The sequence below is a fragment of the Marmota flaviventris genome, chromosome 2 (genome assembly GCF_047511675.1).
Source record: "Marmota flaviventris isolate mMarFla1 chromosome 2, mMarFla1.hap1, whole genome shotgun sequence".
NCBI lineage: Eukaryota > Metazoa > Chordata > Mammalia > Rodentia > Sciuridae > Marmota > Marmota flaviventris.
In genome coordinates this window covers 117,463,873-117,474,497 of record NC_092499.1, presented here as the reverse complement: position 1 = coordinate 117,474,497, position 10,625 = coordinate 117,463,873, and the positions used below count along the sequence as shown (strand labels likewise).

At 47.9% G+C, this 10,625-nt stretch overlaps 1 protein-coding gene across 1 annotated transcript; it reads left to right on the top strand.

The window, feature by feature from the left end:
- The first annotated feature begins 3,937 nt into the window (after positions 1–3,937).
- On the top strand, positions 3,938–10,114 carry Gramd2a (GRAM domain containing 2A). The gene is made up of 10 exons (XM_034637025.2): positions 3,938–4,020; positions 4,862–4,919; positions 5,292–5,367; positions 5,909–6,012; positions 6,688–6,786; positions 7,092–7,163; positions 7,647–7,709; positions 8,663–8,807; positions 9,045–9,141; positions 10,006–10,114. The coding sequence occupies exons 1-10, from the start codon at positions 3,938–3,940 to the stop codon at positions 10,112–10,114; spliced, it is 906 nt and encodes a 301-aa protein (XP_034492916.2).
- Positions 10,115–10,625: the final 511 nt, after the last annotated feature.

Genomic DNA, 10,625 nt, shown 5'->3' with positions numbered 1-10,625 from the left:
AAGTATTTGTGGAAGGAATGGAGTGGGCAGGTGGCCCGGGTCCCACACCAGCCAGTGGGGCTTGGGACAGGCAGACTCTGCCATGCCTTCCAGTAAGCTGTCCTGTGTTTGGACCAGGCTTAGCAGTGGAAAGGACCTCATATGAATTTTTCAATCTTGAGTCCTCCCTTTCATGTTAAAAAGGCTGCCATTCCCCTGCTACATCCCCTTCATGACTGTAATTACTTTTGTAGTTTTGACTGAAAAAATAAATGTAATTTCAGGATCCCGCACCCTATATTAACTCCACAGTTTAAATGTGGGGTTAGGTTGGGATGGGATGGATGGGTAGAAGCTATGGTTTATGACTCAGGAGGTATATGACCCAACTGGCTATGGGGGGAGTGTTCATAGGAGGAAGGGAAATGGACAGAGGCTGCCAGCAGTCTGGGGGCCCAGGCTAAGCTCATGCTCTTGAAGCCCCCTCCTTGGCCTTCTGTGTCACAGCCCAGTTGGTCATTGGGTACCCCTGTGTCTGACAGGTTCTTCTGGTGAGTACTGGACGACCCTTTTCCCCAACCTTTACATGCTCACATGTAAAGAGGTTGCTTTTAGTTTAAAGATATTTGAAAGTTCGTTGTCCACAAGTGACTCCAACTTACCTCCATGATTTTCTTCATGGAGATGCAGCCTTCTTCTGATGCCTCATGGTCAGGTCTGCCTCCTCCAACCTTATCATTTAGCTCCCTCCATCCATCGACACCCTGTCACCTTGCTCCTGCAACATGGGCTGAGGGGAATCAGTGATGGTTGAGGAAGAGTCCCTGATCTCCTGAAGCCCCTGAAGATGGACAGTCATAGCACACCAACTCATGTCACAGATACCAAGGGGAGACTTCCAGTTAGGGTGCCGTGAGTGCCTTCAGGCAGGGGCTCCCCGCCCAAGTTGCAGAAAGGCTAAGAGGAGGCTTTAGACCTTAGGATTTGTCATTTGGACCTTAGGATGAGTCAGGTTTAAGTTCCAGCCAAAGGTATGGTTATCTATGCAAGAATATAATCCTGCCCAGTTTATGAGGTTCTGCTTCCCTTTCTCTGGGAACCCTTCTGTGACTATTTAGTCCGCAGGGATCTTGGTTCTCTGAGCGCCTGCAACCCTGAGAACTTGAATCTAACTTTCCACTTTTTCCCATGGATAACCTGTTGTGTCCCTTGGCCACCCTTTAGGCTGCAATATGTGTTCTTTGGAGTTAAGTCCACATCCTTTTTCTTTTTTTTTTTTTTTGGCCTGGTAGTCCAGGAGACTCACTGCACTGCAGGGGCCTACCCTATGCAAGGTACACACCAAGAGAGAAACAGAGATGAATGAGAGAGGTGGGTCTACCACACAATAATCAAATACAAGTATAGCAAAAACACCACAGAGGGGTTGGAGTTGTGGCTCGATGGTGGAGCACTTGCCTAGCATGTGTGAGGCACTGGGTTCAATCCTCAGCACCGCATAAAAATAAATAAATAAAATAAAGGTATGTATAAAAAAAGAGCAATGTACCTTTAGAAAATACCACAGTCAAAAAGGCAAATGATAAACTTGGAAAAATATTTGCAAAAATGATAAATGAAGGATTAATATTCTCAATAATTTATACAAAACAAGACTCATAGATGAAATTCCAATAGCAAATATATATTTGGGAAAAAAGTACCTAGAATTAGCTTGTCAATCCACTAATTTCATTTCTGAGAATGTATCCCACAAAAGGACAGTGACATAGGGTTTCTCATGAAATCATGTTGAGCAACAAAAATAGAGTATGTAAATTATATGCAATACAATTAATTTATATAATTATACACTTATTCATAATTTTTTTCTTTGGGTGATTTTTAGAGATTTTTATTTTTTGGTACCAGGGACTGAACCCAGTGGTATTTAACTACTGAGCAGCATTCCCCCACTCTTTTTTACTTTTTATTTTGAGACAAAGGGTTGCTAAGTTGCTTAGGCCCTTGCTAAGTTGCTGAGACTGACTTTGAACTTGCAATCTTCCTGCCTCAGCCTCCCAAGCCACTGGGATTACAGGCATAGCCACCATGCCTTGCTAGGAATTTTTAAATGGCTAATTTTGACTTTTGTCAAAATTTGATCTGTGTATTTTATATTTCTCATATTCTCTGAAATGAATGTTAAAAAAGTCAAGGGAAAAAAATCCTCTGTGAAGTGTGAAATGATGGAAACAAATAAATCTGGAAGTTAACCTTTGAGAGTCAAAGGGTCAAATCATTAGCATAATCTGTCATTTCATAAGATTCAGTAAAGACAGTCATGTGTTCCTTAATAGTGGGGAAACGTTAAGTGTTCTGAGAAATGCATTGTCGGATGATTTTATTGTTGTGCAAACATTTGTGGAGTGCTTTCACAGATTTAACACAGCGATGATGTCACAATGTTATATAATCTTATGGGATCACCAATATATATGTGGTCTTCCCATCGTAGACCAAAATGACTTGTATATGTTGAATGTACCAAACCCTTTACAAGTTTGAGGACGGAGGCTGATTTATGGTAAGGTTTCCTGGCTCAGTATCTTAATCTCTACAATGGTATGGTGGGAGGGATCCAGACTAAATGCTTTCTGAGGGTCTCCTGGCAGATCTTGGACTAAGTTAGTAATTTTTTTTTTTTAAATACAGGGGATTGAAAACAGGGCTGCTTTGCACTGAGCTAAGTTCCTAGACTTTTTGTTTTTTCTTTTGAGTCAGAGTCTTGCTAAGTTGCTTAGGGCCTCACTAAGTTGCTGAGGCTACCCTTGAACCTGCGATTTTTCTGCCTCAGCCTTCTCAGTTTCTGTGATTACTAGCATGTGCCACTGCACCTGCCCTGACTTAGTCATTCTAGTCTTTTTTAGTTTGCCCAATCACAGAGCTGAGTTAATGATGTATTGGGATTTTCAGGTTTCAGATTCTAGTTCCTTTATGATGGGGGAACACCACACAGGACCATGATACCTATTCTGCACCACCATTCTGCTCTGTCTTGGCCCTTCTTCCTGCTCAGTCCTTGGGGCCTCTCAGGTGGAGCTACTCTGACTGCTCAGGTTTTACTGTTGCCAAATCTGAGGGAGAAGAATGGGGGAACCCTATTCTTCACAACTGTTAGGTAGAGGCAGCAACTCAAAGGCTGCTGGGGAACCCCACCTGTTTAGGGAGAGTATCTTCGCACCTGAGACACTTAAAAATTTTTTTTTCAGTTGTGGATGGACACAATACCTTTATTTTATTTATTTATATGTGGTGCTGAGGATCGAACCCAGTGCCTCACATGTGCTAGGCAAGCACTCTACCACTAAGCTACAACCCCAGCCTTCCTGGGACATTTTTGAAATGATTTGGCTGTCATGGTCGATGTCTCCTGACTGTCTGAAGGTGACTGAGGCCACTTCCTGATATGGGCCTGATCTTTCCCTCCCAGCCACTCTCACCTGTGGGTTGACTGGAGTCCAGCTCCAATGTTAGCTGCATCATCAGTTCCTTAGCTTTGATAAGGCCACCCATGCTCAGCAACCTTTCCCAGAACCTGACAGTTTATAGTAATGCTGCCCAGGCATTTCAGTAAGTGGTTCTTTCAGTCATAAGTAAGTCTCAGAGTCTCCCCTGCCAAGGTGCCTCCTCTAGAGTGAGGCTGGAGATCCAACTCTGCTGCTTCTCACAGCTGCCTGGTACTCAAAATGAGATGGACAGATTGATTTCCTTCTGGTCCAGGCATTGATTAAACCTCAGGCTTCTAGGAAAAACCCTATGGGAGAAGCCCCACTCTGTCATTGCTATCTCTGAATTGTGATGTCTTCAAACTCATCTTGGATATTAGGGCCAGTCTGGGGTGGTGGACAGAGGTAGCTGTCCAGGTCATGGTGTTTCCCTTCCTGATGTGGGCCTGTTTCTCCCTAGCAACCAACAAATGCATGGAAAAATGGTATCTCTGAAGAGCCCTGTGTCCTGCACGGAGACACCAGTCAGGGTTCAGGAGCCCCCAGAATACAGGTGAGTCCCCCCACCCCCAATCAGAGGCACATGCAGATTGAGGAGTAGAAAGTCCTCAGGAGGTGACCTTTTAGAAAGGGGACCTTAAGGGTGGTCAGGGCCCCTTAGCAAGTCTGTTACATTGGGCATAGGCTGCCCAGGGCCTCTTCCTGCCACCCCTCCAGCTTATCCCGATGCATTGGGACCTAGTAGAGTCTAGGCTTCTCAGGTTACCAATGGCCTCCCTGCCCACTTGTCCTCTAGCTAGCCTGGTCAGGGAAAAGGTTTGCCTTTCAATACTACCTCCTCCCTTAGACTGGTAGCCTCCATCAATCTGGATGAGCTTGTGCTGAGTCCCGAACTGCACAGCTCCAGGCCACCAGGAGGAGGCTGCAAGGAGGCCAGGCCTGCCAGATCAGGCCCATGGCCTGGCCCCAGAGCTGTGAGTCTAATGTCTCCACCTCAAGCCTCCCCCACCAGAAAAGGTCACCATCCCTATACTGATGGTTCCTCTGCCTACTACCCTTTAGCCAAAGAAATGGGAGAGCTACCCATGGGTGGGTAGCTCCTGAGCATCTTGGGAGACTGAGGCTCAGGCTGAGCATACTTCTGGTGGGTGGCGCTCACACCTGCCTGGGAAGGAGGGGTCTCAGTGCCTACTCCCCGCTTCCAGGAGTGCCTTCCCCAGGGATGAGCTGTGTGCTTTCTGTACTTAGAATTTTGCTGTGTCCCCTTGAGAAGGGCTCTAGTCTCCAATCTCTGCCCCAACCTTCTGGCTCAAAGCCAGGAAGAATTGGCTCTGAGGATGCATGGGCAGGACTCAAGGGTTCTTTGTCCCTGGAATGGAATGTCTCCTTTGCAGTCTGTACTGGTCAGAAGGCTTGAAGGGTGAAGAGATAAAGAAGTGTAGCCGGGAAGGGGTAAGTGTGGGGAGACTGACTTCCCACTGCTCACCAAGGGGGGGGGGTGGTGCCCTGGGCTGTCTGAATTCAGTAATGACTTTTCGGCCACTAGGTTGTCAGCTGGAATCCAGGAGACCTAAGTGGGTGTCCCTGACTGGGTGGGAGTGGGGTGTCCCCCGCTCCATTTGCAGGCTGCCTGTCAGGATTCAGCGTTTCCAGGGGACAACCTGTGCTTGGAACTCAATCCTCCACACCCATTGGCTGTTTATTGGCAGCTTCATTTGAAGTCACTAGATAGGGGGCTGTGGCAGTTTTCTTGGTGACTGGAAAAGGGTCCTTTTGGTGGTTTGATCTCCCTGGGCTTCTCAGATTCAGCCCATGTGTTTGCAGACACTACTGAGTAAATACAACCAGCAATACCACAAGCTGTTTAAGGACATCCCCTTGGAGGAAATGGTTCTCAAAGGTGAGCTGTCTCCCTGGTGTGGCTGCCAGGTGCGTGCAGTGCCTGGGGCCCAGGCACTCTACTCTTGAGGCTCCAAGGCACAATTTAGATATGGGAACTGGTTGCCCTTTGGATGCAGTTGGTGCTTCTTCCTCCAAAAGTGTGAGAAGACTGGGCTGGTTTGGGATATGAAGTTGAATTTATGAAGTTTTTCTTGAAGAAATGTAGGATTCCTCATTTATTTCTGTTCTGTTTTTATCAATGACTGTTGTTTCCTGCTCATGCCCCTCACTGAGCATGTGCACAGTCAAGGCCCCAGTGGGGCCCAGCAAGAGGTTCTGCCTGGAGGTAACAGAAATCCAGGCTTAGAGACTCAGGCAGGAACCTGCTTGGACCTTGGAGCACCTGGGGGGATGTACTGATTGGGGCCTGGGATGGAGACAGGGAGTCTGAGAAGGGCAGATGCTGAGGCTGGACTCTAGACTCCTGATTGTGAAGATCCAGGCCTGGGGCTTCTTGAGCTGACTTACTCATGGCAGTCTTTTCTCCTGTGACTTCCCAGTGTGCTCCTGTGCCCTCCAGAGGGACCTCCTTCTCCAGGGCCGGCTCTACATCTCCCCCAACTGGGTCTGCTTTCATGCCAGTCTCTTTGGCAAGGATATCAAGGTAGTCATGAGTGGTAAGGTTGTTATATGTCCCAGTGAGGACCCAGCCCCAGCCCAAGGAAGAGGCAGCTCCCGCCCTGTGGGCATGCATCTAGTCATGCCTTCCCTCTGCATGCTGGGCCCTTGGTGAAGCCTCTCACTTTGATGAGAAGCATCAAAGTATCTCATCTGGTATCCAGGGAAGTAGTCCTGCCCCTACTAACAGGGTCTCCAATCTTGAATCCACATGTGGCTTAAACAATTCATAGCCAAAGTCTCTGGGTATCTCAGAAATGCCTTCAGAATCAGAGAGGGATGTCACATTTACGTGGACCCTATTTTGGCAAAGAGAGAGTGCAGGGAACTCCAGGAAACTCCACAACCTAAGTGTGGGATCTACCAGAGATCTGCCGACCAAGTTGGTTGTATTCTTGGTCTATTGGATAAAGGTTCATATCTAGATGAGAATCCAGAGTGGCATGTGCTATCATCAAGGTGGGACAAGGTGTTGGGGATATCTGGAAGAGAAGCCTGGATGACAGGGTGGAAATTTTAAATGCTCCTCCATATGAGGTCAGCCTTCTGCAGGGTGTCCATGCTGAGATCATTGCCAGCTATGGCTGGGGCCCTATGTAGGGAGCAAAGGGACTGTGTCCTTGGGACTGAGTCCTAAGAGAAGTATGCCTCTCTGTTTCAGGTGGTCATTCCTGTGGTATCTGTGCAAATGATAAAGAAACACAAGATGGCACGGCTCCTTCCCAATGGACTGGCCATCACTACCAACACCAGTCAGAAGGTCAGTGGGTATCTGGTCCAGCACTTCCTTGTCAGTTTTTCCACACCCCAGACCCAGGAACCCACTGCCTGGCTCTGGCCCACCCCCAGGCCTTTATTTCTTCCCACCCTGCCACTTTCCAGTGGATATTTTAGGCCATATAATAAGCTATAAGAGACAGCCCTGTGTGCAGGGTGGGGTGGGGGGAGGTGTTCTTATTATTGAGTCTCAGTCCATATCCCTATGGGCCTGACCCCAACTCATGGAGGTGGCCTGCTGGCACAGCAATCTCACTACTTCTTTCTATTTTTTTCTCCATGTCTCAGTATGTCTTTGTGTCACTTCTTTCCCGGGACAGTGTGTATGACATGCTGAGGAGGGTCTGCACCCACCTACAGGTATGGAGCTCAGGGACAGAAGTTGGGTCAGGGGGACTGTTCAGGACTGGACCCCAGTCTTGGGACTAGGCTGTTATGGGAGGTCAGCCTATCTTTCCAGCACAGGGAACAGGAGACGGGAGAGTGAATAAATGCTCCGGCTAAGTGTACTGTGAGCATATCTGTTTGAGGCCAGTGGGCCCTCGAGTGCCCTCATGTACATATACGCACTCACTTATGTACAAATAGACAGGAGCATGTGGCAGCTTCCAAATATGGCCTACAATCCTCTCTGGCCTGTGGTGAGGAATGGCAGTGGGGAGGGGTTGGCAGAATGGGAGGTTAAGTTGCCTTGCCCTCTGCTCTAGTATGGAATGGGGGGACCTGCAAACTCTGGGAGCTGAGCTTCACCAGAGACAATATGGCATATTTGGAGGTAAAGTTATCTTGGAGAATATCGAGGCCTCGGCATGTCTAACCTTGCCTGTTTCTTTTCCTCCTCAGCCTTCCAGCAAGAAGAGTCTGAGTGTAAGAAAATTTCCAGAGGAACCGGAGTGTGAGTCTCTGGTGAGAGCTGAGGCTGGGAGCAAAGACAGCTGAGAGTACTGTGGCTCCAAGGCTTCAGGGTCTCCTAGGACCCTAGAAACCAGGTTCAAAATCCAGTGGCCATGCTGTGCCAGAGGTCCCCTAGACTCCATGCCACACTGAGCTGCTTAGTTCCTTTGCAGACTTCTGAACAGAACAAAAGTCTAGGCCCTGGAACAGCATTTAGGTTGAGTCCCACACCTGTATGGATGCAGGGCCCGGTGATCCATCCTCTTTCCTTTGACAGTCAAGAGGAACTCCAAAGACTATCAATTTACAACCCACACTGAATTTAGGTTTGCTGAGGTCCCAGCTGTTTGCTTTGGTATCTGGGGACCTGGATAGTCAGAGCCAAGTTTTTAGTGAAGAGGTAGATGTAGAAATGATCCCAGGGTGTTTGAAGCCTGCTCAGTAACTATTAAGCATTCAGCCAAGCATGCAATATGCATAACATGGTTCAGGGGACAGAAGGTGATGTTCCCATTTCTATTGATAGAGACCTTAAGTCTCCCCTGTCAATGTCAGTGATTTGTTCAGAGTTAGAGACCAGAAAAGAGGAGCCATAATGTACGGAATATAAGGCCTACTGTGCCGATCTTTTTTAGACTCAGATCTGAGCATGTACCAGGATTGACTTATCTAAGAATCTGCTGTAATTCTAACTAGTGGCCCTCAAAGACATTGTTTCCTGGCAGAGGGACTATTGTCACAGCAAGGAGAACAGATAGGAGAGATATATGATTGGGCTATGACAATTGTCCCCACCTGTGAATTTGCTTCCATTCCTGGCTAAGCATCAAGGATGAAGGTCCCTAAGGGTCTGAAGGTCCCATGACTCTCATATTGGTAATATCTGGAGAAAGCCTTGATAAACTCTTAGGGCAAGAGGGATCCCAAGGGCAGTGTTGAGACAATTTCTCCTGTCTTTTCTACAGGAAGTCCTCATTCCTGAGATGAAGTGGAGAAAAGTGTGCCCTGCCTCCAGATCCCTGTCACTCCCTGACAACATCCCTTGTATCCCTCAGGCAAACATGGACTGCACAGACAGCTTCTTCCCCTCCAGGAAGCCTCCAGGTTCTGGTAATTCAGAGGACTTATCTGTGGCAAATACTTGCAGAGGCCAGACTTTCTTTGAGTTCTGTGAATAAGGCTTGACAGAGTCAGCAGGGCTTCTGAGAGCTGTTTCTTTCTTTTTCCAAATCAATATAGAAAAGTCAGGAGCCCAAGTAGCTTCAGCAAATGAGGGGAGGAGGCATATCCCAGGCTGGCTGGGGTCCTGCCTGCCTAGGAAGATGCCTAATTGCCCTCCCATTGCAGAGAGTGCAGCCTGTGAAGACAGGGAGCTGGAGGAGCCCACAAGCAACCGGGAGCTGAGACTCTGGGATTCCTGCCTCCTCAAAGTCGTCTTCATGCTGTAAGTGACTGTACTGGGGGAGGAGGACGGACTCACCTGGGGAGTGTGGATATTTGGAACAGGGGTCTTGGAGAGCAGAGAGGTCACTATCTAGATCCAGGAGAAGATTTAAAGCAAATGTCAAGCTTTTGGGTAGTGTCTGAAGGCTCCATGACTCGCCCTTCTATGGCAAGAGAAAGTTTTATTCCTGAAACCCTATAATTTAGGTGTAAGGCTGTGCAATGGGGAGGGAAACTGTTGAGGAAAGGAAAAGCTGCTGCCCAGGATTGGGGAGGGCAGATGGTTGGCAGAATTGGAGACAGCCATCAGATAGCTTTTGAGAAGTACTGACCAGGGGAAAAGCATGCTTATCCCACTGCCCACTAGGGAAGATTCTAGACCCCCTGACTTATTTGTATCTCAGTTTCTAAGGACCAGTAAAGTAGTGGTGGGAAGTTACATGCACAGCCAGCCTCTGGTTTTCCCTCATCTGCCTCTTCTGACTCTGTGGGCTGGGTGATTGTCAACCTCAGCACCTGCAGGGGCAGTGGGCCTGCTACCTTAGGAAATCTTAATGGCCTTTTAGAGGAGACCCAAAAAGGACCAAGGTGACTGGTCAGAGGGAAGGTGGGACAACAGCTTTGGCTGTCTGGCCAGGGCTCACCTGAAGGGCCCAGAATTCCTGCCAGGCTGTGAGGACATTTCCATAGGGATGATCTCAGGACTCCATGCAGCCTCTGGGAAGAATAATGCCCAGGCCTGAGGATGGCTGCAGGGCAAAGAGTTCATTAATTGCTCCAATTGCAGGAGTAGCTTAGTTCACATACCTATTTCCAGTGAGCCTCCCCAAATGCGTTTTCAACTCCATTTTGCCCATTTCTCAAGGATCTGCTTCTTGGTCATGTCCTCATCCTATCTGGCATTCCGCATCTCTCAATTGGAACAACAGTTATGCTCCTTGAATTGGGATGCTCCGGTCCCTGGGCATAGGTGAGACTCTCTTTCTCCCTAATACCTTTGGGATTGAGGGTTAAGAGTCCAGTCTTCCCATTACCTTGGGTGGACTTGGCAATGCTATCTGCTGGTTTGATGGCCCTAAGCAAGATTGGGTAGTGTATGCAATGTATTTAGATTCTATTGTGGACTACTCTCAAGGGGGAAAAAAGGCTTCACTGGCCCTTCTGCTCATATCTGTCTTCATTCTGGGCCCTTTCTCTGGTTTAACCATTCATCTCTCCTATGTGCAGGTAACAGCCACTTGGCCTTTGTCCTCCTTGTACCTTCTCCAAGAAGAATGCTCTGGGTGCTAAGTCTCCAACGATACCTTTGATTTATGCTGCTGCTGTGCTGAGACTGAATATGAAGGAAAATATTCTAGATTCCTCTCCTCCCCCAAGTCTTCTTCCTCCCTCAACATGTGATCTGAAGTACCTGTTTACAAGTTAATTGGAGCCTACAAATTTTGGACTCAAACTAAAAGCTAGATTTTTGGAACTGGCAGAGGA